Source organism: Anopheles arabiensis, chromosome X (assembly GCF_016920715.1).
Source record: "Anopheles arabiensis isolate DONGOLA chromosome X, AaraD3, whole genome shotgun sequence".
Taxonomy (NCBI): Eukaryota; Metazoa; Arthropoda; class Insecta; order Diptera; family Culicidae; genus Anopheles; species Anopheles arabiensis.
Genome location: NC_053519.1, coordinates 11,456,841 through 11,484,556, shown reverse-complemented (window position 1 = coordinate 11,484,556; position 27,716 = coordinate 11,456,841). Strand labels below are relative to the sequence as shown.

The following is a 27,716-nucleotide window of genomic DNA, read 5'->3' as shown; positions in this document are numbered from 1 at the left end:
TTGTTTGTTTTGTGTGTGTGTGTGTGTGTGTGTGTGGGTGTTTTTCTATTTTGTTGTGCTTGTTGGTTGTGTTCCCTTAGCGTTTGCGACCGTGCCACGCCGAGTCGGAAGCATGCATAATTAACGCTAATTCCGAGCACGACGCTGCACGGTGCGCGGTACGTCCGCTCTGTGGCGGAATTTCTCGCGCCGCTCACACTGTGACACACACACCCGTAAGTGCTTTCGTTTGTCAGTGTGTCAGCTGGGACGTCGAAAATCGAACTGGAATAATGCAGCAGCTGCCGTAACAAAGTGTACCGAAAAATAGCATAAAATCAAACACATTAATATGAGCTAACACAAAACATTTCCTTGTAGTTTATTCCATCGGTTTTTTTTTCTTTTTTCTTTTGGTATTTTTTTTTTGTTCTGTTGGTTTGTTTTTTGCTACATCATATGGAGCAAAGTTGGCAGGACCGGGCATCCTGACCCTGCAAATCCATCAATTATCAGCGATATGCTCTAGCTCTAGCTTCCGTTCCGTTTTTTTCAGCATTCAATAACCTAAACTCTATTCTGACGGGAACTAGGAGGGTTTGTTTGCTGATAACCTCGCATTTCGTTCGCTTTCTCTCGCTCTCTCTTTCTCTTTCGCTCTCTCTCGCTTTCTCTTCTCTCTCTCTCTCTCTCTCTCTCTCTATTTTTCTCTTTTACTCTATTTCTTTCTCTTTAGTTTAGTTTCCTTTGGTTTATTTGGTTAGGTCTTGTACAACGTTTTACGTTTTTACTTCATTACTCTTCATGGGTACTTCACTCTTCTTCCATTTCTTTTTCTGCTTTGGTTTTGCGCTACTACTTTGCTAAACGGTTGCTGTTGTCCTAAAGTTTCAAACATGATTTGTACGTGCAATGAAATATATACTTCACGAGCTTCTATCTCTCCCCATCCTCTTTACTTCTTAAATATTGTTTCGTTTACCACGTGTGGGCTCTGATCGGGTGGGTGGTTTTAAGTTTCTTTGTTCTTTTTTTTCTGGCTTTGTTTAAATTCCTTCGTTTCCATCACTCACCCCACAATCTGGGGTGTCTCTAGTGTTGTAATTGTTGCGATCTTATTTTTCATAATTTTTTTTGTTGAAATTTTTGTTTTTCATCGCAAAGCATCTCTTCGCTCGAAGTATTTTTTATTCTTCTAGAACAGTTTAACAGATGTTTGCAAGGGTGCTTCTACTTCGTTTGTTTGTTTCTTTTTTTTCTTCTTTTTTTCGTTTTTGTTTCGCAACCGCACTGTACTGCAGTTTTCATCTCATTACATATATTTCCGTTTTTTTTTTTTAAAGGAGGCATCAAGCTCATCGCACCTCCCTGCTAAATTCGCCTCACACCCTTCTTTTTTGACCGAGCTGCTTAATCGGTCCACCAGGGTGCGCCCTCGGTGAGTGCACAGGCTCTCCCCCTGCGCAGCAGTGTAAATGTTTGCTTCACATCTAAATGGTACGTGTAATAGTATATACGTTTAGGTATATATGTATATATGTCTATGTTCTCTACGTGTATAGTATAAGAGGGTAGGTGTATAATAGCTCACCTGGCCGCGCCCGCCTCGCCCGGTTACCCTTGCTAGTCAGTCCCGTTGCCTAAAATTTCCTGCAGCGAGGAAAACTTCCGAAACGATATCTTCGGCTCGAGACAGACCAGGCCGGCGGACAGGGGCGCGGCGGGGTGCAGCTTGGCACCTGATTGTCCAGCGACGCTGAGATTGTCTGTGGTGCTGATCATCGGTGGTATCGTGGCGACCAGAGCCGCCGGCAGCCGCCCACCGTCGACGGCGGCCGCCGCAATGTGGTGATGGTGAAACTCGAACGCGGTCGGCGAGCTGGGCGACGGGGGCGGCGGTGGCGTCTGCACCGCCAGCTCCTCGTCCGTGAGTATCTTCGTGATGGTGATCTTTGGCCGTGGTCCGGCGCTGCCGCCGTGGTGCGCGCTCGGTGCCGCACCGCCCACAAACAGCGGCCCGCTCAGTGCGGAACAGCTGCCGAACTTGACGCGCCCGAGCGGCGACTGGAGCGACGGTGCCTCGAGCGAACCGCCGTCCGGCGGCTCCAGGCCCACCTCCGACCGGGTGTCGGCCGAACCGGGCCGGCTCGTTTCGGCGGCGAACGCGAGCAGCAGCGGCTGCTGCTGCTGCTGGAGCTGCTGCTGCTGGAACTGGGTACCGCTGAGGGACGGGCGCCGCGAGCCGCAGGTCGACGGGGTGCGCGCCTGGATTTCGTAGTGGATTTCGATCTTCTGCTTCTGCTTGCGCCAGATGTTGCGGAACGAGCGGCGCACGATCTTGCTCCGGACGCCGTACAGGATCGCGTTGATGGTCGGCGACAGGAGCAGCAGAAAGGAGGCCAGATTGAGCAGCAGGGCGGGCGTGCGCCACCCATTGCCGACGAACGGGAGCACACTGTTCCAGAGGATCACGAGGTAGTACGGACAGTGGAACAGGATGGCGGACCCGACCAGCTGTATCACGTTCGCGGCCGGATTGTTCTGGTTCGAGGCTTGCGTGTACGGTTTGCATTCGGCCACCGGGCCGGAACCGGCCGGACCGGCACCGGTCGCGCTTGGCACGAAGAACGGATTGCGCTGGTGGGTGATGGTGAGCTGGGCGGACAGCGTCACCTCTAGGATGGCGGACGCGATCCGATTGCGCTGGTACCGGGCGATCATCAGTACCTGTGGGAGATGAAACTAGCCCATTATTTCGGTGCCTGGTATAGGTCCGAGGAGGTTTGGTTATTTAATCTGTTTAGAGAGAGCATCATGTCGTGAAAATGACTGTTGTTGTACAGTTGTAAACAGTTTTCAATTGTGTGAGGTATTTTCAAATGCACGGAGAACATCGCCAAAGACTAAAACATTCAAAATACAGTGTAACCTCTCATTACGAGTGTAATCCGTCCCAATGACTCACACGTTATGCGAGAGGCTCTTTTTCATACAAATTGTATGAAAAGTGAAATAGTTGGTCCCGGTAAAAAAAGAGGAGGTATATAAGGTTTATATGCATCACGACCATACGGAACACTTCCAAGTAGCAACTGTAATGCAGATCAATTCTTAGTATCAACATTCTCGTCTTTACGAGCAGGTAGATCAAGAATTCATGCAAGAACACACTCATCAATGCACCTCACACTTGTGCAACACACTAAAATCCACGTCCTGCCCACTTCCTCGGCCGAAGCCGAAGTGAGTCTCCAATATTGTCCAATAAGAAGGAAAGAAATGGAGCAATTAAACTGAAGACACTACCTCACCTTAAGGGCGCAGACTTTTTCATGATTTTGTATGACTTCGGCTGTTTTGGATCACACGTGTAGGCGCTGACACTTACTCTACCGGTCGATAAGCGCAGCAAAACTCTCAGCTCCGTTATCTGATCTGAAAAGAGTTATCTGGACGTAGAGTAGACGCGCACGGCCTGCTCCGGCTTTTTTCGATTGTTGTATGACTTCGTGAGTTTTGGACTGGCAGTGGGCGTTAATGTGCCTCCTAAACCTCCTTTTCATCCACACTTATACATTGCCACTTTTGGAAATAGCTTGATATTTAACGATTATTAGTATTGAAACTCTCTAAATGATCACAATTTCCTATCGGGAACAAACAGAAAATCACTCATTATGCGAGATATTATTCGTTCAGAGGGGTATTTGTAGAGCATTTAGATTTCGTCCGTATGCGAAGAACTCGGGATGAAGGGTTCCACTGTATAGATCACTGACTCTGCCGAATGATTTCTTCAATTGCAGATATCATAAACGCCCAGAGAACCTCAGACCCCAAAGAAAAGAATGTACCATTAATTCGTAGAATTTCCTTTGTTATTAGAGCCTGTTAGATTTTTGAGTCCATCGTTTGACTTCAAAGTTCAAAGATCAAAGATTCTTGAATGTTTGGCAACATAGGAACAAGAGAAGATCATGCCATCCAGAATACACTGTACAAGACTGATTAAAAGCAAACCATACCGAGGAGAGGATTTCGAATAAAATAAGCCCACCATCAAATCAATCAAATGTAGCAATCAAATGAAGTCAAGGAAGACATATTTACATTCGACTTTTACAACGACCAGAATGATCTCGTGGATATTGAAACTCGATCTCGAAGGCTAATTAAGAAGGGACGAATCAAGCTCGTTAATATTGAACAGTACAGCAGTGAGCGAGTTGAAAGTTCATGCACAGTCACCGCAGTACAGTCGTAAGGTGAAGGTTACACCGTCAGGCGATCCGTTTGGCAGCCATAGCTTCGACCTTGAAGGAAAGGTTCACGACAATTCCTTTGCCAGGGAAATGGTATAATCCTTCCCTCCTCCTCACTTCCTGGATAACGGATATGTGTGTGAGTAAGTTCGTGGAATTAGAGAGTAAGCGACTGGGCTGGAGAAAAAAAAAACAGAAACACAGGGAAAAGGTAAAAGTACAACCATAGGTACTGCCATAACCTGCAGTGCCCACGATTGCACGAACGATTGGGGAAGTTGATTAAAATATATCGCCCGCTATCGATTTATCGATTCTCGGGACCCGCTCCCGCACAGTAACTCACGCCCCCTGCCTACCTCCAGCGGGCCACAAGATTCGCCTGCAAGTCGTGACAAAACGAACAAATGGCTGCCCCGTCCCTGCCGTCACCCGCCCGGAGCGCAAAATTGGAAAAGCGAGAAATCATGCAAGCATCCGGTAGGCAAGCGTTAGACCACCTCCATGCAATCCCCTTTCCACACCAGGTAGGATGCAAATGGTAAGCTCCGACGACGATGATGGCGATGATGGTTTGCCTTTCGATCCCAAAACCGCCCGGCTGGCAGGCGCTCCCGCATTCGGCATCTACCGGTGACGCGTGCAGCGCCGCTTGCCTACCATTCGGGCGCAATTACTACGCCCGCCCGGCGGCACCCGTGATCTCCGGGGCTGGAGCTTTTTGAAGTTTTATCGCACATTCATATTCATGAGCTGAGTACTGTGTATGAGTGTATATATCAATGTATGTGTTTGTGTGTGTGCTTTTTCCCACTCATTTCGAACAGTTGGAAGGAAAGTGAACTAATAACATACACAAAAAAAAGAAAACCACACTCACACAGGAGCTCGAAATTTGGTCGGTGTTTTTTGCCCTTTTCCTTTTGTCCTTTTGTCGTTTTGGGCCACACACACACGTGCGCGCCCGCGAGTAATAAGCAGCTTTTGGATACATTTCTAGACGAAAAGTCGGGACTGGGCGGCAGGGGCGGGGTTGCCGAAAGGCACCTAATTAAATACGGCATTATTCGAAAAGCCGGCTAAATATAGGAGACCGCACTGAACCTAATCTCGAGCCCAGGTATCATCGGGACGGGGTGAAGGTGTCGTAAAATCACGCAAGAATTTTCCCGGACCGAATGGTTCAGTGGCGAACGGCCGAGACGCTACCACCCGGGAAGTACGAGGATGATGGTTGACTTTCCTGATTGCTGTTCCTGGTTCGCGTGTGTCCAGTTTGACATTTCGTAAATGGTTGGGGGCGCACTCGGTCAGGGCGTAATTACACCGGGCACTTGATAATGCTATCGAGGGGAAACGGTTAACTTACCTTCATGTTGCAGCCCAGTATTAGCACTATCGGTAGCAGAATGGTGAACAGTACGAAGCAGATGCTGTAGATGAGCGATTCGGTCGTCTGCAGGATCGGCAGGCAGAGCTTGTAGTCGCTGTCGAACTTATAGGCCGAGATGCGAACCGCCTGCGGCAGGCTGAACAGCGTCGATACGATCCAGCCGGCACCGAGCGTTATCAGGACCTGCTGCGTGGGGCACAGAAGATGGCCGAGGGGCGCGAGGGAGAGGAAGGATAGGAAGCATATGGCGCCAGGTGTCAGATAATGGCAATTAACCGAGAACCGTAGTAGAAAAAGGATAAATTTAGAAAAGAGAGAGAGAGAGAGAGAGAGAGAGAAAGAGAGAAGGTAATAGGCAGATCAAGTGACATGCGCTAGGGTGCAGGTAAGTTGCGTGTGTATTGTGACAGCTTTTTTTTCAAGACTTTTAATTCGATCTAGACCTAGTTGTAGGTAAGATTTGAGATGTGATAATGCTCGCTAGATAATGGATTGTATGGATTAAGTGCCCTGGTGTACAGCAACTCACATATAAGCGCCTAAATGCACACAGGTTTTTAAGCGCCTGAATATATGCAATCTAGCATTTTTTACTGTTTCACATGTAAAGGTTGCCAAATCGCATAATTCGATTTTCTGTGTTTGCGGTTTTAATTAAAAATACATCGAATGTATGAGCAGTGGCGGATTAAACGGACTGAGCGGTCGCGAACATTTTTAAACATTTCCTATGACAACTTTCACAGCTGAAAAGCATTTCTCTTCGGTTTTAGTTTGTAGACTTCAAATTTTCCTGTGTTATGTATATTTTTCACATAAACGTTTTCCTTAATTGTATAAACTTGTACCGATGTATGAAGATAATTCAATTTGTATATGACGTGGCCGGTCTGGTGGTACAGTCGTCAACTCGAACGACTTAACAACATGCCCGTCATGGGTTCAAGCCCCGAATAGACCGTGCCCCCATACGTAAAGACTGACTATCCTGCTATAGTAACAAAAAGTCACTGAAGGCCAAAGCCCACTTCACTAGTGGGTACAGGCAGGCCTTGACCGGCAGCGGTTGTTGTGCCAAAAAAAAATGAGTTGGCATTATTCTGTGCGAATATGCGTATGTTTCGAGATAATTATCGTCTTGGGTTAATGCAATAAATATATATTATAAACGAAGAAAAATAAAATTAATAATTCTAATGAAAATATAATTTAAAATATATATTTGCAATATATTTGAAATCTATACGACTACTAGAACCAAACAGAAACGCTTTCAAGCTGTGAAAAGGCAAATATACAAAATGTATGACCTACGCGGGTAGGTGGTTAAAGAAGGGACACCAATTGGAAGAAATTGTAAAACAAATTATGCATTTTAATTTTTTTAACTGAAAGGAAATATGTTTTTCCAGGAACTCCTGGAATTTAAAAACAATATCTCAATTCTAAAAAAACATATAAATAATTTTAAAAACAACAATTACCGGAGACCTCCACTCCTTTCACCGCTTGAGGCCCCTCATATCCTAATTTCGCCACTGTATATGATATGTTTTCTATTTGGCAGTATATGAGTAGTAGCATTTGATGCTATGTCCTACCCGACAAGGCGACCTAGGCTTTTGAGACTTATTCACTACGCTGCGGGATAGTCAGCCCTTGTTACGGGATGACGGACCATTCTAGGCTTGAACCCACGACGGGCATGTTGTAAAGTCGAGCAGTTGACCAGACCACCGCGCGAATTTTTGCCTGTGGTTGGTGATGTGCTAATGATATCAATTATTCGATATGATTTTGACTAAACATTTCAACTGTATTTTAATTGATTTTTAAAATATAACAAAAAATATATTTATTTTGGATTTCACAATCGACGTGCCTGCAATCTATTAGAATTTGACCAAAAAACTACCAAATTTTTAAAATCCGCTCATCTCAGAATCCGCAGTCGGAAACCTTAAACAGAGCAGTATATCCTACAATATGGTTCTATAAAATAGATAATTTTCGAGCATAGAAAATTACACGCGAAGTCTCTCTCTCTCTCTCTCTCTATCTCTCTCTCTCTCTCTTGTTGGCCTGCTCACAATAGAGCACGTCGATGTGACATAGCCCGGTCAACAACAATTCTCCAGGATGCTCGGTCCCTGGCTGTGGTCCACCTGATTTCCGACAGGTGCGAGGTTGCATTTTGTGACCAAATGTGCGATGTTCTCACCCGACGTCATTGATCTAGATCAAATTAATGCAGCTCTTCGACATATACTATCATAAGCCTTCGAGGCGTGTTCTTCATCCATTAGAGTCGATAGTATACAATTAAGTCTCGAAAGCCTGTATAGGCCGGCATGTCCGCATAGGACGTTACGCCAAATAGAAGAAGAAACACACAAAGCTATTGGTATGTTAAAGCCTTCCCTATCCTCGGGCCTAGATGGCATTTCGACCACGATTTTGAATCCTCGACAATCCATCAATTCCCACTGCGCCTGCGCGAAAGTGTTTGGCTGATCTCAACTTGGCTTCTTTCCCAAGGGATGCACAACCTCGACCCTCGTGCAATTCACCAGCCTTTGCCACATTGATATCGATGGGAGCTAGCAAGTCGATACTGTTTATACGGATATACGAGCGACATTTGGCAGCATCCCCAATTCGATACTAGTCAAAAAGCTGGATACTTCAGGAAGTTGACTCCCTGACTCTTTAATTGCCTGACTAGAGTTTTGTTTGTGACATGTTCGTCTCGTCCCCTAAATGTACCCCCCGGATTCCCTCAAGGCAGCAACCTTGTCCCACTGCTCTTCATACTCTACCTGGATGACCTATCGCTTATTCTTCCTTCTGACTGTCACCTCTCATATGCAGACGACACTAAAGCCTTCCTGCCTGTTAAGAATCCAACCGATCAATTACAACTCCAAAGGATCATATTGCTTCGATATTTTCCTGAATCTAAGCATCGATAAATGCGTCACAATTACTTTCAGTCGACTTGCGTGAGCCTCTTATTTTTGACTATAAAAGGGTCGGTAGAATATTAGAGCGTAAAACAGTGTTTGCGACCTCAGAGCAATATTGGACGCCAAACTTAAGTGAAACTTCCAGTTGGACAGCGTGGTTCCTCGAGGCAATTAATTGATAGGCCTTCTTTCCAATCTGACCCATGAGTTCCTCGACCTGATATTCAAAAAAAACATGCTGTACTGCGCTTTAGAGCGTCCTGCGCTTGAATACGCATTCGTAGTTTGGTTGCTATCCGCATCTCATGAAATAGCTCGCCTTGAGTCTGGCCAATCTAAAGCCACTCGTCTCGTCCTGCCCTTAGCCGCTGGAATGGTTATGAGTACCCTACACGCTGTGCCCTGCTCGGCATTGTTTCTCTCGAACATCGTGATGCACAAATTACTCTCATGTCGGATCTACTCTGCTCGCTTCAATCAACCTCTACGCTCCTGCAAGAACGCTTCGATCCCGGGATCTGATCACCATTGAGGACCGTCGTTCACGTTCCGGCCACCGCGATCCTCTCTATGTGCTGTGTCGTGAGTTCAATGCTGTATGTTGTACGTTCGAACCAGGAGTGTTGCGCACTGAGTTCCTGATTAGTGTTCGTCATGCACGCTAGCTTCTTGTGTTACTGTTAGTATTTAGGTTAAGCCTCAGGGTGTAATTTCGTTTGAAAGCGCCAATAAGGTCTATTAAACTGAATAATAAATGAAATACATAAATGAAATAGTACTCTGCTCCTCAAAGACGAATAAGAAGAAAAGGTCCATCAAAGTTATGATTGCTAAAAGAAACTCTAGCTTTACATATCGTCCTTTATGTGGGCCTGAAGAAGCGTCAACAGGTGTTTGTGAATCGGCTAAAGCTCTATAATGTGTTTTTTGCCATATTTTTAAGATTTTTAAATTACATTAAAATTAAATGTAGATTTAATGCTGGAATAGGCTATACAAATGTAATGGAAATTGCACAAGTATACAAGTTGTGAATCCTACACAAAAATCAAACCACACGCTTTAAAAGAGAAAGTTTGGCATACAATCTAATAAGAATGTACAATAATGATAGAGAAGGTAGCATCCGACACCAAAAACCGTACCTTTTTCGTGTTGATGAACGTCCCGTAGTGTAGCGGCGTCGCGATCGCAAAGTACCGATCGAAGTTCAGTGCACAGAGCGTCCAGAGTGCGATCGAGTGGAGCGTGTTGAAGCAGAGCCCGAACAGCAGACAGGCGACATCCATCGCGTCCAGCGCTACCGGCAGCAGCTGGAGCAGGCTCATGCCGTAGAAGATCAGATAGAACAGACATAGTACCGCGTTCACTACGCCGAGATGCAGCAGCAGTATTTTGCTGGCGAACGTGATCTGCAACAAAAAAAGTGCAACAAAAAAAGGAATAGTAATAATAAAGAAATAAAAAGACAACGAGCAATGGTCGAGGCAGCTCATTAGACGGATAACTTCAATTATGGTAACTAGTTGCACCCTGCTCCCCGGGCAGCTAGCTGACTTGCCAGCAGTGGCAAGCAGAAAAGCTTCTTAGCTGTTTCGGTTTCCTGGGAAACGACGCAACCAGGGCGGAACAAAGCCCTCCGAAGAAAGAAACGAAACACGCTCACACACAACCTACCGCACAAACAAAACACCGACAGAGAGTTCCTGCGGCAACAGACGGACCAATTAAAAGTTGTTGACGTTTGAAAAATAAGAAATGTGATAACATGCCCCCCCCCCACCCATTCTGCACAAAGGCAGGCGAAGATGCTGTCTGAGTGCATCCGGCTTGACAATCGCGGAGACGCGCATTAGAGTTGCACTTTTGCTCGAGGCTTACGAATCGCATTGCCGATGGCATACCGTCGGCACACCGGGCGGTAGAGGTAGCAGCCAATAACCTAAGCGTGCAATAAACCTGTACAAATTAATCGCCTCAGCACACCGGTAATGGTCTCGCCGGTCTGCACGAGGGAAATAAATCGTGCCACCCCGTTGTTAACGGGCCAATCGTTGCAATTGGTCACCAGCCGCCCCGGCTGCCCGATAATTGGCCCCCTTTCACGCGCCCCTCCACCGTTTCCCGGGGGTTGCGCACCGGACGGAAAGACATACACCGGGTAAGGAAATCCAATATGTATGTATCTGCCGACCGATTGGGTGGACGATAAATAATCGTCGTCCCATCGTGCTCGTACGACGAAGGCACATAACGACACAGCACCAAGCGAAAGGCATGAACTGGGGTAGGTAAAACGGTCTCTCTGCTGGGAAATTGCAGCCCTTGCAGGCGCAAAAAGCGCTTCCCAGCCGGACGCCATCTAGGTTACCGTTCGCGTAGTAAAATAGTAGCAATTCAGGCGTACGATTTTCATTTTCATCGGCATTGCAAAGGCGCGCTAAAAACACGTTGGCAAATATTAACAAAAAAAACACGAAATATGTACACCGGTGAAGCAGAAAGCACTTTTCTGGCGAAGGTATCAACGCAGACAGTGCTGCCAAGAAAGGAGAAGCATAAATGAACAAAAAAAAACGCACACACATACACAGCAACAAGCAAGTCGACCTGCGCCCAGGCGTAAAATATCTCCACCGTCCGGCGGAGTTTACGCGAAATGTGACCCCTGTGCGCCTTTCTTAGCGGCTGGGCTGGAAAACCACGGATCTGAGCGGGATTCGGTTTCTTGCCTCAACTCTCGGTGCGGTTACGCGGAAAGTGCAGGCTCCGGCGGTACGCTGCTGCCATGGTTTGGTCGGGCGTGAAAATCCTCCCCGGTGCGACCGAGGCACGAGGCGAACCAATTTTCAGCGCCAATGGATGCAGTCTGTTTGCGCCGAGACGAGCGTAATCCGCAATGCAAACAAAACCCGCACTAACTACAGCAGCACCGAGCAGCAGCGCCCCGGCTATTATGATTGCTTCGACAGTTAGTGGGAAGCGTTGGGAAGCGTGCCACCGAGCACGGGCTGAAGGCAGGTGGCGAATGCGAAACGTGCTGGAGTGGTGAAAGCCCGATCGATGTGCCGTTTTGGGGATAGGGAGGCAAAAAAAAGGTGTAGTGGTGGTGCTGATGCTGCCGCCTGCCGTTAGTTGGTTAGTGCTGGTTGCAATTATAGCACAAATCATTCGCTTCATCTTTTAGCTTTGATTTGGTTTCGTGCAAACAGCAGCTTCCTCCCCCATTTTGTTGGCAATTGATGAGACGGAAGGGATGAGCGATTTTTTTTTACTTCTCCGCTGTACGAGTGCAAACAGCCGGGAAGAATTGATGCTGTGTGTAACCGATAGTTAATTAGCCTCGATTTGTTGCTCGTTGTTTGGGTTGCACGTAATTTTCCCGGTACAACATTACGTCATTCACTTTAGTGTGAGCTTTCTAAGCAAATGAACGCCAACTGCCACTACGCGGTGGTAAAATAGCTGCTAAAGTATTTGCTGAACGTGCTAGCAAACTAATTGGAGCAACATTTTGCACTTTCAAAGTGTCGTTTAGTTCTTCGTTTTTATCTGAGCCAAAATGTTGAACATGTTTGCTGTGCATACTTTGCAAGCAGATACAAGCGCCTAGATGTATGCAATGCACCTAGTGATACTCTTCGTTGACGTTTCAAGTTCAGCGTAGTTGCTTTAATTACCGCTCCGGCGGTTGTCTTACGTGAAAAAGGATCCCTGTTAAAGTTTCTAACGCCTGAACGTAAACGAAACATGTTTCACAGATGTTCACAACATCTTCGCTATTGCATAACAAATTTCTAGTGCTTACCCATGCACGAACTTACTTTTCAAACTAAAATTAGTAAGACAATTGATTAGAAAGTACATGATGCATAGCATCAGGCGCTATCCATGTCAAAGATGGTGTCACGACTTGTGCCGGAAAACTTCCAATTCCAAAGGAAAAAGCAAACCTTTGCACTCGACCAGCTACTGCATTGCAATCAGCTTTTGTTCTGCGGAATGCATAAATTTAGGCGTTGTGAAGCAATGATTTACTGTGCAAAACGAACGAAAACAGTCCTCTTCCGAATGTCTCTAATTATATTGCCGACTGGCAGGATCGGAACCGCTGCATTTCATTTGCATTTTACGTGAAGCCTGCTGGTGCGGTACAGGTGCTGTCAGCGGACGGCTGCATTGTAAATCCAGCCACCGTGTAATACCGGGCCGCGGTGCGGCAAAGTTTCTGGAATTGTTTGTGGAACTGCAGCAATTCGTAGAATGTTGAGATACGCAGAAGTTTGCAGTTCGCGGAATCATCAGCCAGTGCCGTTCCCGGAGCACTGTGGTTTCTCGGAATAATAAGCGACCAACCAGCACAGAAGATTTGACAGCAGCACATGATTGCAAGTCCCAAAAAAAAAAAATGAAATAAAACCTTTCTACTGTCCAAAAATCGATCCACCCCGCACCGCACAAAGCGTGTGGAGTGAAATCCTACCAGTCAATGTCAAAAAAGTCGCACGCTGGACAGCCTGCTCACCATTACGCGTTCAACTCTATTAACACCTCTCCATTCTGTGTTTCTGTTCGAGCCGGGCACTCTACAGGCATTTCACGATTTCCGATTAGGTTGGTGTTGCGGGACAGAGGTTTGGCAGAAAAAGCAGCCCCGTCTTTCACTGACACCACCGCCAAACCCAGGCGACAATGGAAAATGGGAAGGCGAAAAGTCATAAGCGATCGGACGATAAAAGCCAATCAGCCGTACTTGACAGAGGATCCGGTGCATCTTTTCCCGAGCGTTGATGAGGAAGTCGAACACAGCGAGGACAAATGTAATTACATCCCGAGCGCCGTGATGGATGGCTGCCATAGCGTCTACCCGCACACACACCCCCACACACATGTACACCAGAAAAACCGCACATACCTGCACACCATAGTTGGTGCATTAATGGTGGCTAGATCGAATCTGGGCCGACGCTTCCTGGGTTGCCAGCGCGTGCCTGTAATGTACTTTCAGCCGCTCGAAAACACTGCTCGAATAGGGTATGAGACGCACATCCTACTTAAACCTTTTGCTCGCCATTTTTATTTCAGTATGCACCCGTACTTGCATGAGACACTTCGTTGCTTTCCGTAAATATCCCACGCCCGAATGGGGAAAGTGAGTAGCAAGCAGTGCGAGAGACAGAGTAAAAAAATTATTCAATAAATCTCGTTCCGATTAAGCGGCACAGATCGACAGGAGCGCGATTGGCAAAGGAGCAATTGGCAGTACACAATGTGCGCATTGATCAACATAAAAACAACAACGAAAAAAGCAAAATTGTCCCCCAGCCAGATACAAAACACTCATAATAAAGCTCTCTTCAATCAATTTAGATTGATTTTTCCATTTAGATGATTGGCTCCCGATCTCCCTGGCCGGGCCCCGCCGCGGGGACCCGTACCCTCAGGTAATGCAATAAAATAAGGTGAAAAATAGCTTTACAAAGGGGAGCAGCGGGGGGAAGCTTGCCCATCAGCGCTCCAATGTCAACGTTTTTGTTTTCTGCTTTATCCACCTCCTGCATAGGTAATGATCAACTCAACTCGGTCCATTTTCGGTCGGCTGGGGACTCAACAAACTCACCCACACATACGCACGGTGATCCTACCGTTGCGTACGCTGTCACCGTGCGTTAGTTGGTAGAGTGTCGGTTCACACTGACAGCGGTGGTTTTGATTTTCGGTGCCCCGGAGCTAGTCAATCACAGCACAGAGGTACTGCCTAGTGATGAGTTTGTCTGTGCGTTTTTTTTTTTAGCCAATGTTTGGTGAGGCTTTACGCAAATAATCTTTATTGTGTTTTGGTTTCTCTGCTGCTAGTCAAATTTCGAATTGCTTTTATATGTATTTTTTGTGTTACGTTCTCTCTTTACTTTGTTGCTGTGAATGTGCTGTTGGGCCCAGTCCGCGTCCAGCAAAACAAAACGAGCGGTCCAGGCGCACGGAGGAAAGAGACACCGGGTAAGTGGAAACACGCCAACTTCCAATTGAAATTGATCTCACTTCGGCATTTTCATCCTTTGCGCATCGATTTGCTTGTCAAAAAATCAAACACCGCCACTAACACATAATCACGGCACGGCGTTCCGGATGATTGTCACGCACTCGAAGCCCGAAGCTTTGTCGCAAACGTGTGTGTGTGTGTGTGTGTTTTTTTCCATGCTTTGCTTTCCGCTTTTTTTTGTCGCTTTGTACGCACAGCAGCGAGCAGCACGGGGGCAGTAACAAATTCGACGCGAAAGATCGAGTGATGGAAATTGAAGCTGACGGGGTTCCCTGCTTTTTTTTCCGCCAGTGCGACAGGGACACGCGTCGCGGGACTTTGTATACCCGCAGTTTGGTAAGCTTTTCCCCGGTAGCTCCCCGGGCGCCGAGCGAAAATCAAATTCAATCAACTTCAGGGAAAGAGTGTACGCACATACACACAAACACACAGATAAAAACGACATGAAGTAACAAGTGGGGGTGTGAGGGTACGCCAGCTACATTACATCTAGCCGAGTTTGCCACCCTGGGGTGGGAGGATGGTTGAGTTCGTTCAGATGTTTTTTTTTTCGTTGAATTTGTTCCCCCATTTTACTTTTTTTCTTGATTCACAGACCAAAAACTGACGAAAAATACCTGAGCTACACACCTCCGTCCATCCTTTGCCCACCGTCTTGACGCACGTAAAACCCTAAATTGGCCATTATGAGCGATTTGATGAGCCTTTCCGACCAACCGCAAGCAGTCACCCAGCCCTCGCTGGCGCTGGTTTGCCAAAAACCCCGAGACGAACTTTTCGGTGAGTACATTCCGACATTGATTGATTTATTTAATTTTCGGCCGAGCATTCGTTACAGCAGCGCAGCGGCATGCCCGTCCGATTGGGCTTGCAAATGTGCGGAAGAACAAACCCACACCAGCACCACCACCAACCACCACCTTCCTGCCAGTAGCAATCCACCGTCCCTCACACCCAGCACGCCCAGCATTTTGGTATCAACTATCCGGTTCCGGGCGATATGTTGGTGCTGGTCGGTTTGGATGGTAATAAAACCTTCCTTCTGGTGCCTGGTTGTTTTATTCTGCGGCGCTACCCGGCTCGAGAAAACGCCCAACACAGAAAAACAAGAAGCTACAGACCGCAAGCGAGACAGCAACAGGTACGCACTGGCGGCTGGATAAAGAGCTGGGCAAGCGTGTTGTGACGCCACAAACTCACCGATCTGAGCTAGGAAAACCGAGCCGGCAAACGGAAGCTGCGTTGGTTGGTGATATTTGGTTTCAAATCGACCAACTGGCTGGCTTTACGGAAACAGCTTTTGCTAAAGCCTTGAGCTTGCGGTGCCCCGGGTATACCTTTAAGAGCAGGGTGCAGTGGCAGGGAGGGAAGAAGCCTCGAAACACACACACACACAAAATGAATTTACAAGGATTCCCGTGTGGTTTCGGTGTGGTTTAGCAGAAGTTGTTTTCCTCGTTTCGGCTAATGCGCATCGCCCGTACACTTTTATCTCATTTCGGTACCTCGTGTTGGGGTTTTTCTTGCTAGCTAGCTAGGCTTCCCTGCCCACTGGTCTGGTGTGGCTCTTCTGGGCCGGTTCTTAGCAGAAAGTCGATTGAAATCGTGCCACTGGGAATCGAATTGTATCGACGATTTTCCAAACCGGCACGTACTGCCAACCCTTCAGCGGAGGGACGGCTTTTACTGCTAGAGTGCGGGTTGTGCGTTCGAGGACGATGATTCGCAATGACGCTGGACGCAAGCAGGTAGGAAATCTGCCCCTTACCGTGGTTCTCTTTCAGGAGCTTAAAATAGATAGCCCCTTCGCTCCTCGGCTCGTCAAAATTTACGGTGTAGAAAATATTGGAGAAAATGCACGGGATTTTAACATGCCAAAAAGCAAACCAACGGGCCTTACTAAGGGTTTGTATGCCAGGTCCACGGGACAGCACGCCCGACTGCACGGTTCGATGCCTTTCGTGCGGCACACCGATCCATTCTCGATACCCATGCACGCACGCTCGAAAAGAAAAGGAAAAAAGGCATCTTCCGCCCAATCCCGCACTGCTGTTCCGCTTTCGGGGCCAGGAGACGAAGGAATAGAGTACTTCCTTTCCATTCTTGCCCTTGCCATCCTTTGTCAAGTAGGTGCGTGGGGACACCGCAGGACGGGGCAAAGGAAGATAAAACAGATAGGAAAAAAAAGGAAAGAAAACAAGTGAACACAGAAATAAGTAAAACACGTTCAGCTAAACACACACAAACATTCACGCATACACACACAAAACTTACTCGTGGAAGATTCGCAAGGACACGGGCATCATTAAATTTTCACCATCGGTTGCGCTTGATGGTTTGGGTTGGGTGGCTTTCCCTTTTCATCACTACCAGCCACCAAACATCGCCTGCGGCTCTGTGGGTTGGGTATTGTAATCGGCAAAACAGACGATTCGATGCCTGTACCAATGTGAGCTTTGCAGAACCGGTGTCGGGTGGCAAAACCGGCATCGGTCCAGCAGCAACAGCCCGAAAGGGATCGAACGGAAAAAAAATAATGAAGCGACTAAACAGCAGAAAGTAAACGGAGCACGAGGAAAGCACCACGAACGTACGGCAGCAAGAGGAGCGGGGTCTTAAAATAGATACACCAACAAAAAAAAAAAACATAAAAAACGGCGGAAAACACGATAACCGGTCAATAAGAGCAATAATCAAAATATAATAACCAGCTTCTATCCCTGCCATCCTCACTTTCGGTTGAAGCGTCGCTAAAAGGAATGCCGGCATTCAATGGGGGAGGATTTGGTGAAACCGTGGTGTAAAATTAACCTATTCTCCCAACTGCTTCATCTAGCACTGGCAAGATGACAAAAGTGAAAAAGTCAGTTTTCAAACATTGGAAAGAAAAAAAAAAGGGCCAAGCAAAAGAAGCGCACTTCTCTGCCAACGTGATGGATGCTGAAATGCAACACTCTGGAGGCGGTGTTGCGCGTCATCAACCATCAGCAACATGTATATTTTTATACACACAAACACATCTTCGCAACTCCCCCGGGTGGAAGCAAATCTTTGCTCGCACCGTTGCAATTTCTTAAAGGGGTATGCGGAAAGCTTATCTTACGCAAGGGACGAAAGAACAACACAAAACATGGATCAGAAAGTGGTGCAGTAACGCACCGGGGATGTTCCGGTGGATGTTTGTATCTTTCGGTTTAGCTTCGATTTACATGCGGTGAATGTGCCGTGTGTATGTGTGTCTGTGTGTAAGGAGTGGGTTGCCACTAGCATACCTTGCTCTGTTCCAAGAACTTGCACCATAAAAAATGGTACAAAACAGAGAAAGAGAGAAGAAGAGCGTCTAGAAGCTGTGGCTAGTATTCAGAAATATCAGACCGTGTGCCGATGTGAGCTCGAGAGTGAAAAGTTCGACACAACGGGTCCGAAAGCGGGGGCGAGTGGGTTGAAGATTTTCATTTTTGCTCATGCATGTGTGTGTGTGTGTGTGTTTTTCCTATTCCGTCCCAACCTTTCGCCCCACCCTTGGCCAACGATTTCTGTCCCGTTTTTTGGCGGAACGGACGAAGGTGCTTTAGGCAGCAGCGCGCGCAAAGAGCCACCGGCGGATCACGGGGGTTTGGAATGTTATTGATAAATTTTCCGTTCCGTGGGGTTTTTCCTTGGGCTGGGGCCGTGGGGCTTCCTTTTGCTGTTCGAGAAGCACTTCCTTTCATCCGTGTTCTCGTTTTTCTCTTTCTTTTTTCTTTTGCGGTGTTGCTTTTCTTCAAACACGCGAGAGAACGCGCCTAGGAAAAATGCTCCCAAGTGTCTATCAGTCCTGCTTCAGTGCTGGCCATGCTGCCTCTACCGCTTCATTTTCTGTACATCTTCACCGCCTTCCCGTTTCATTTCCCTCGTTCTCCGCTACATACCGCTTTCCCTGCGATGCCGGGGAGTGGATGTGACGTTTGAGAACTTTTACCAAACTCCCGTGAAGCGGACCATCTGTTCCGTATCCCTGGCACGCTTTCATACACACACACCCACCTGCCACATTGCTGCTGTTCTCGATTTTGGGAAACATGGAAGCCCCTCTCTTCCCTGAGGAGGAGAAAAAGCAAGAGAGAGAGAGAGAGAGAGAGTGCAGGGAAGGGAATTGGAGATGGGTACGATGAAAGCGCGTTAAATCCGAAATGATCGCGCGTGCAGAATGAGGCGCGGCTGGATACGGCTTCCCGGGGACGGAGGCGGACCGTGCCCGGGACGCAAATAGCCTGCTCGCACCATGAAGGCAGCGTGTAGGAACCCACTGGAAAGGGTTGCCGCTACGAAAAGGTCTTGAAAATTTTGACTTTTAAATATTTAATTGATACCCGCAACCGGGCGTCTCCACCAGCACACGGGCGTTCGTCGCTTGGTTGTCATCGCACGCTTCATTTCACAAAACAGTGCTGCTCGTTGACTGCGTGCGCGACGTTCCAGGCTTTTCTTGCTTGTTTGTGGTCGAGGGTAGAGAGAGAGAGAGAGAGAGAGCGCGGGGAACACCACCGAAAACAACAATAGGGAGGATAGTAACAACAGAAAAAACTGCACTTACACCGTACAGGACCCAGTAAAAATTGGAGAGCCGCGTGTCCTCCGAGCTCGGTGCTCGTAAACTGGATTACACCTAGCTTGCGACGAAGCGAACCAGAAGGGGGGAAAGGGACGGTTCATATAGAGCCGTTGGGAAATGAAATTTAGATGACAGGGGCGGAAAAAAAGGCGAGCCCGAACGAGGCCCCATCGTCACCCACCATCGAATGGGAATGGGCAAACAATGGGCACACGCGCGTGCACTGGCGGCGACTCACTACATTGGCACCCAGCGACAATACACAATATTGTTCGCGGCCCCATCGCAGCCATTGGCCTCGTAGGCAACCCAGCAAGGTGCAACCCGGACAGGTGTGTGGTGTACCCACTCGTGCCGGCGCTGTGTTCGGGCCACTTCAATGCAACCGCCAACGGTGAAGGGATCTTGGCATCTCCTCTTGATGACTTTTGAATTGTGTTGCGGGTGTGTGGGCTTGGGACGGTGGGGTTGGGGGGTGGCTGTGCGGTCGACAAGCGTTTCGACAGAACTTTGCTCCCAACCTCCCCTCCCCAAACCTTCGAAGATTCTCTTTCCCGTCGCTTGCTGGTCCTTTCCCGCGCGCGCCGCGCAGTTAGAATATGGAAACTTGATACGATACATTGGAAGGTTCAGTCAACCAGCGGGGCGGTGACAAGCATTGACACAAACGTACACACACGTACGCATAAACATACACACACACACACTTACAAACAATACCCTGTGAGATAGAGGATTAACGTACTTCACGTTTTCCCCTGTCGTGACGAGGTAATTGTGGTGGTTTTTGGCTTTTTCCAAAAGCGACAAGGGAAAAGAATGCATCCCCTTCCCCCTCCCTTCTCGACCCGACGTTTTGTTTCTGAAGATTGATTTCTGTAGAATCTGGGTGTGCTTTCGAGCTCAACTCTTTCGTAGGTGCTGTCTTGGAGTGGTATTACCACAAGCGGGGCGCGCGAGAACGTGATTTGGGGAAGTTCCCAGAGCTTGCAGACTTTGAGCGGCGCGACCCAGACCCAGACACCGCACAGCAAAACCTTCCAAAGTTCGTTTCGCCAAGAATTTAGGGAGCATTCGTTACAAACCGGGAGCATCATCTCGTGACCTATCGCCCTCGCACACGCCACTCGATTTAAAATTTGAAACCTCCAAACGTACCACACTGCGAAGACGCGCACCCAAAGCTTACCTGTTTCGTGAGGATAACGATAACGACGATGTAGGAGTTGACGATGATGCCGATTAGCACGGCAACGAGGGCAAGCACTTCCAGCTGGTACGGTACCATGGCGAACGGTTCGGGCTGGCGCTGGTACGCTGCGGATGCAGATGGCGGTCGGTATCCTGGTCCTGGTGCAGCCGTGCTGGACGGTAGACGCAACTGCTCATCTCTCCCGTCTTCGGTGTGCGCTGTTCGGCCAGCTAAAGGTGTCTGCGTTTCAGTGATGAAGAGCGTGGGCCGAACCGAGGCCCGGGAACAGCGACTACGACTGCGAGGCGAGCTGGTGCAGGACGGGATGAAAGTACAAATGCACATTAGTACGGAACGCACAGGATCCAGCATGCAATCAGCAGATAGTGGTCACATCGGAAAAAAATGGTCCCCTACTTCAATTGTAATTGGGCTATGTGGCCAATAAAATATGTATCGCTACCTGGCGTGCTACTGACAAAGCACGCCTGATCCTTACGACCTTCGTCGGTGAGCACTGTATGTCTTTAATGCCGTTTCTATAGAAGCTTTTGTGGCTAAGTGGAGAGTGCACAATATAGTTCGCTTTGCCGCTGAAATCTACAGCTGTACGGCACAAAGCAAAATCAGCAATGGCTCGATAGATTATCGATAATCCGCTGAGTTCATCTCAAGATGTTCTGAGTGAAGGATGCCTATAAAATAGTATTATCAAATTCATATCGATTTTCTTATTGTTTTAAATGCTTTTTTTCTGATTGCATTCGGTCACGCTTCAATTATTTCTTTATTTTGAAGACTTAGGCAGAATAGTTCATAAAAAATAGTTTTTTTCTCTGACCTACAGTGCAACGAATTCAAACGAAGGATGCGAGTTGCAAGTTGGCTGGATCTTTGATGTGACAGATTATACTGCGTACAATTTTTATATTGTGCTTCAGTATGCAGCGTCTGCCTAACATGATCTTTGATGTGAATCCTAGCACCTATGGCATTGTTTCTTAGCAACTATCTCCGCTTCAAGGAATTTTTCATTATTCAAGAATCAACATGACTCTAATAAAAGTTTGGCTTTGGAAATGTTTGTCCTGATTACCAAATCTTGCGTAATCCTGACATTCTGATGAGTTTGTAATAGTTCAAATGGTTGCAGCTTGAGTTCTAATTTTTCAAACTGTTCTAAAAATAAAAGAAAATAAACTGCACAACGAGGCAGGAATGATTTTTATTATTATTTATGTTAATTAATAACTAAAAGGACATATGCATGTTTGTTCTACCATTTTGTTGCTAACAAATATAAATAATCTTTAGAGTATGGTCGATCGTTCTTCTTCTTTTTCTTCTTCTTATTCTTCTGCTTCTTTGATCGGCTAAAATCATTAAGGGTTGTACATAGAATCTGATCTATTTTGTGTATCCTCGCACAAATCTATTGATGGCAAATTCTTCACCTTAAATCTTTCATTATATAGAAATAAGAGAACATACGTACGTGTGAATGAACTTACATTAAGCAATTAGCTATTAGCGGTCTAATATAGTACTCCAGATATGAGCTAACTTTCAAGCTTTCTGAAAAATTATTCAAACCACGTATCGTCTTCATACATTGATAAGGATACTCTTCGGTTATGCGAGCTTAAAAAATCCAGATCAATATCTAAAACCACTCATGGAAATCTAAGTATAGCCATTCTAATGTTCGGAACTAATACTCTAAACATAGTTAAAAGGCAGACCAAGTTCCAATTGAACGATTTGTCAACGCTAATAACAAATAACTATAACTTTTTAATTTTTAATTTTTAGCACTACATTGGTCAATATTGGCAAGCTTTGTGGCCATTTTGTTAAGGAAAATAAACTATACAACATTCAGTCTGTCTCATACAATTCACCATTATTTTTACAGCGCATAGTTCTTCGAGTTTCTGAAAGATATCGGCCTGATTTTTTGCATAACCATAGCTAAAGAATACCTTCAGCAATGAAGTGAAGAAAGAGGTATTCCGATTCGTGGTTTCCGAGCTGTCCAAAAAGCCTCAAAGTCACAAGATGCGTGAACATATGAGGAGGCCTCCACTAAACAGCAGTTGCATGTCTGTTCTAATTGGATGCCTTTGATTTAATTTAGTACGTTGTACAAATTGTACAAGTTTAGTACAAATTTTGGAGCAAATCTCTACGGTCGGATTCCCGAGTGTTGTTTTTGATTTTCAAACTGAAATAAGGTTTTATCGAACAATGATTTTTTCTCAAAAGCCTTCAGCAGTTGCACCATATTAAATGCATTAGTAAATATGTACGTCATGGATGCTTATGGGCGATCCCGTAGTACAGTCTTCAACTCGTACGACGTAACAACATTCACGTCGTGAGTTTTAGTCTAGAATGGATTTTCCCCCCGTAGCGAGGACTGATTATCCGGCTGCGTGGTATTGAATACAGTTCCAAAAGCCTGTACTAGTATAGGCCAGCATGTCCGCGTAGGACGGTTACGCCCTATTGAAGAAGGATTTTGTAAAATTTTGAATTTTGTAAAAAACATAAGTTTTTAAATCATATTTTTATTTTTAATGTAGCTCAAAATTTAAAATTATAGACAAAATTAATGACAGAGAAAAGTGTGGAGGAATACGAATTTCTCGTTAAAAAGCTAATTATAAATATGTACTTCCTAATCATATTTTTGATAATATTGACTATGAAATCATTTCAAAAAAAATTCTAATATTTTTTTATTAAAAATAAATGAAAAAGGTACTAACAATACATTTCACATAAGCTTAAGCATAAGCTCGAGCTTGAAAAAAAGCTAAAAGAAAAACAGAAAACGGGACTTTGAAATTCCCATTTATTTGGTTTAGTAAAACCAATATTTGTAGTGTTGCACCAAATTATAAATTATAATTGTCAATACAAAAAAAGTTAATGAAGTATTAATTTAAAAAATTAAACTTCTTATACAAAACTAATGTAAAATACCCGGGTATGCCTGTCGTAGAGATTAATCTGTATATTTGGTCATTGAGACAACGGTGAGGCCGAGAACCGCGTAGCTCAAGAACAGGCAGCACAGGTCATCCCCGAGACCCGCAATTAATGCGTACCGAGAAGAAATCCCGTACCTCAAATTTCTGTATAAGTCGAATTTCGCGATTTGCAGCCAGAATATTTGCATGTATATTTGCTTGAGCTGGTAGGTTTTAGTCATTTAATTCATGATTTACCGTTATGCTTGAAATTACGGACATTTGGCATGTTTTTATTGAATATTTTCATATCTAGGCACTGGTCATACTGCTTTTGCCATGATAGAATCAATTAAAAATGTGTCTGAACCCTAGTAGGCCCTGATGCCGCAATAAATTAATATTTTCTGTCGGTCAGTTCACCACCAGAGGCATTCTTAGCAGTTTTACTTCAAACCCACACCAGTGTTATTTCATCGATAATTCCTTTTAAACGCGTTCACGTGCATTGAAATACATCGGATTTTAATTCAGTTCGGAGTTCGAAGAAAGATTTTTTATCTTATTTTTAATTCTGGACCGCCGAAGTAAATTGTGATTATTGTATAAAATTATGTTTTTAGACAGTGATGATAACATGAAAACAACGATATTAGAAGATGTATGTGACAAATGCATTGATGGCCGTTCGAGAGACCATTAATTCGCGTAGCAGTTCTTCAGTATCTAAGATTACAAGAAAAAAAAAAACAGCACCCAAACCCCGTTGTATGTAAGACCGTCGTTCTGTCGGTCTAGGAGGACACTAACATACAGAATCAAGTATCCAAACCTTAAAACAAGTCAAAAACTAAAAAGGCGTAGTGTGTGTAAATTTGAAGGGTATAATTTCGCTATTCGTAGCGTATCGCTATTCGTAGATTTCTGCACGGACATAATGCACCTGTGCCCTCTTATTCTCTCCGCTGTCGTATGTTGGGCTTGATGGAAATCAAATCCCGGCATTCACACGCGCAGTCTTACTTCATTGCCAGCCTCCTGACTTCCAATATCGATGCTCCTTCGCTCCTCAGCTCCATTCCTATTTACGTCCCTTCTCGTCGTCTCCGCGACAGACCTCCCATTTTTATCCCCTCCCGCCGTTCTGTTTTTGGTCAGAGAGATCCATTTTTGAGAGCTTGCGCAGCATTTAATGAAGCTCATGATTTGTTCGACTACCACGTCCCCTTGTCCAGTTTTCGCTCTCGTCTTTCTGAGTCCTTGTCTCTATCATCAACCTCCCATCCTTAACACTTCCTTCTTCCTTAGTTTGTAAGACATATTATTGTGAAACCCTAGGCGGCTGACAATATGAAATAAATAATAATAATAATAATAATAATAAAAGGAATTTTGAGGCTGTCCGGAATATGAACCAAATCGTTCGTAATTTGAAACATGAGCTCTCAATTGTCTGGAATATGAATCAAAGTATCGTTACCAGTTTTATGATATTTTGCAATGTTTCGAGTAAAATTACTGGATATCTTAATTTTTCCCCAAATGTAGAAGGTTTGATTTAGTTAAGTGAGTAATACAGATGTTTGGCCGATTAAAATTGAATTAGTTCGAAAATATTGAATGCCAAAAACGTCTTAAGAGTCCGTAATTCGAAGCAGTACGGTAATATGATTCTGCCAAAAGGATACAATTTACAACCTTTTGTAATGATTTTTAAAACTCAATTTAAGGGAGTTTATTTATTTTTATTTATCAGACAATTGATGTGTCGAAGCAGTACAATTTGCCCCGTCAATTTGAGACCCGTCAAATTAGGAGAACCAAGTATCTCCATAAAACCGCTCCAAAGAGGTACCGTGCATCTCGGGATCTACCTGTGTTAACAAAACAGTGCTGTCGAGTACTAGGTAAGTATTTTCACAAGCAAGGTAATAATTATGTATTGCTGCTTGTAACCCTTCAGCATAGCTATTATCTTTGCCACGCTAACGCGTCAAACCCAAAAACCATGCGCACTGAAAAGGAACCTTCCCTGTGAACTTCTGCCACTGTGAATTACTTTCCAACCAGCAGTTCGCATCGCTTTAACTACTTCGCTTCTACTACTTCACAATCAAGCTCACAAAGCTTGTGTGTGTGTGTGTGTGTGTGTGTGTGTGTGTGTGTGTTGTGTGTTTGTGCTTACAGAAGCTGTTCATACTGCTCTCCGCTTTCACCTACCTTTAATTTCCCCCCCGGGCTCAACTGTGAGGACGCTATTCGCGCGCGCGCTCGCAGGATTAGATTGACAGATTGCTCCGGCTGGTTGATGATTGCTGCTAATCTGCACGTCGACCGACCCGCCACCGTTTCAGAGCGTCTCTTGTGTCCTCTGTGTGGCTCTGTGTGTGGTATGTGTGATCGTTGGGAAATGATGCTCGTTTGATTGGAGGTACTTGGAGCAAGCCGTTTTTTGTTTTTTTTTTTTATCTTGTTGTTTGTCCTGTTTCTCTCTGGCACTGGCGGTGGTGCGGTTTCTCTATGCGATGATATTGTCCACTTAACGCGTAACTACTACTGATACTGGCCTCGACAGTAAAAAAAAATCTTCTCCTCGTTGCACGGCTTACCACAACAGACTAAATAGAACGGTTTGTTTTTCCCCGAATCCTTTCGCACGCAGCTATGATATGTGTGTTTGTGTGGTATGGAAAGGTCCTTGCAAGGGAAAGGCGCTACTGTGTGTGTGAGTATGTTCGTCTTCTACCTACTCGATCCAAGAATACACACGCGCTCAGGCGGTAGGCAGATTAGTAGGGCGGTGGCGAGCAGCCGGTTTCAATTTCCCTTTTCGCCCGCTACGGAGAGGTTATCAACACATTACTATACCAATTTTCGCAGGTACGGGGGAGAAAAATGCTCGCCCCGAACCCCGCCTGGATGCGTCACTTGCGTCAGGTTTAGTGTGTGCGGGGTGCAAAGTTTTGGAGTTTCTCCCGTCGCTCCGTCGCTTATCCACGCGGTTTGGTGCGAAAGGCGCTCCAACGGTAGCGTTCTAATTAGTTCAAGTTTTGTTCGCGCCCCGGTACGTGACCCGGTGCGGGGAAAGGGAGCCAGCAATGATATGTGGTCGCGGCACGTTGGTGTCGGTAAACAAGCTCGCGGGCGGCAATGGCATATGGGAATGTGGATGGTGATGGTGTGTGTGTGTGTGTGTGTGTGCTGCAGGCTAGTGCGTGGCCCGTGGCTCAGACACCATCTGTTCCTGGTTGCTCTCCTGTTGCTTTCGGAGGTCGTCGCTTTTGGACGGGACACGCGTGGCTTTGCTGCTGGGAAGACGTTTGCTAGTTGGGGTCCAACTTTCACTTTCGTGCCACAAAATTCAACAGATTGTGTGTGTGTGTATGTGTGTGTGTGTGTGTGTGTGTGTGTGTGTGTGTTTGTGTGTGTGTTTGTGTGGTAGGATTTGGAAGGATTCCGGCCGACTCGGTGTTGTGCCTGGTGTGCCCACGCTTTACCTCTTGGACACTCTGGGACGCTCCCAAAACAAGGTAAGATATCGGTTGATGGACGATAGCGTTTGGGACCGTTGGACTCGACTTTGTGCTTCACTTTTTCTCTTTTTGTTTTTGCAAACACCAACCAATACGGAGAAGAAAACAAACAGACGACGACGACGACTCTGCTACAGGTGTAACGCACCGCGCTCACGTGGTACGGGCAGAGAGCAACGCGCGCCTACAGCCACCCCACACGAAACCGCCGTGGTATCACGCGCGCGCGCCTGTTTGCTTGTTTTGGTTTCGCGTTACCCCGATTCGCGACAGCACACCGGCTTGCCCGTACCAGGCGCGCCCCGGAATCAGCACCATTCGCCACACGGGCAGACGGTTTGGTGGGCTTCGTTGCTTGGCTTTGGCTCGAGACTGGCTTGAGACTGGCGGTGATCGCACGGTACAGCGATAGCGGCAACCACAACGGCACACTCAGCACATGGTCAGCACTTACGGCCGGCAGCGACCGCGCGGGTCCTTTGACGGTTTGGCCTGAAGCGCGCTCCCGGTGGCCTCGGACGCTCCCGCAAAGGCTGAAGTTGTTCGCAACAGTTCACCGCCAAGACTGACGTCCGCGAGCGGTACGGCCACCGTCCGGAGCCTCGTGGTAGCATCGTAAAACGCGCACACACACATACACACATACACACACATGCTCTCCGGGGCACCGGCTTCGGTCGCGGTAGTATCCTTGTGCCGCACCGGGCATGCGCATCACCCATCCCGGCCCCACTGCTGCTTGTTGCTGCACCCGCGCCTGTGCGTGTGTGTCAGTGTGTCCG

General features: G+C 46.4%; 1 protein-coding gene and 1 long non-coding RNA gene across 3 annotated transcripts; one reads left to right on the top strand and one right to left on the bottom strand.

Annotated features, from left to right (window-relative positions):
- Positions 1–332: 332 nt before the first annotated feature.
- LOC120906479 (trace amine-associated receptor 4-like) lies at positions 333–27,067 on the bottom strand. 2 transcript variants are annotated; one of them, XM_040318198.1, is made up of 5 exons: positions 25,622–27,067; positions 20,424–20,736; positions 9,746–10,012; positions 5,611–5,820; positions 333–2,706 (listed from the first exon to the last, which is right to left on the bottom strand). In XM_040318198.1, exons 2-5 carry the CDS (start codon positions 20,520–20,522, stop codon positions 1,603–1,605), a joined length of 1,680 nt encoding a protein of 559 aa, XP_040174132.1. In that variant the 5' UTR covers positions 20,523–20,736; positions 25,622–27,067; the 3' UTR covers positions 333–1,602. The 2 variants fall into 2 exon arrangements, with proteins under 2 accessions (XP_040174132.1, XP_040174133.1); XM_040318199.1 differs by having other exon boundaries at positions 5,611–5,817.
- LOC120906480 lies at positions 14,263–15,414 on the top strand. The gene is made up of 3 exons (XR_005740096.1): positions 14,263–14,351; positions 14,541–14,597; positions 15,236–15,414. It is a non-coding gene; the product is annotated as an uncharacterized LOC120906480 (long non-coding RNA).
- Positions 27,068–27,716: the final 649 nt, after the last annotated feature.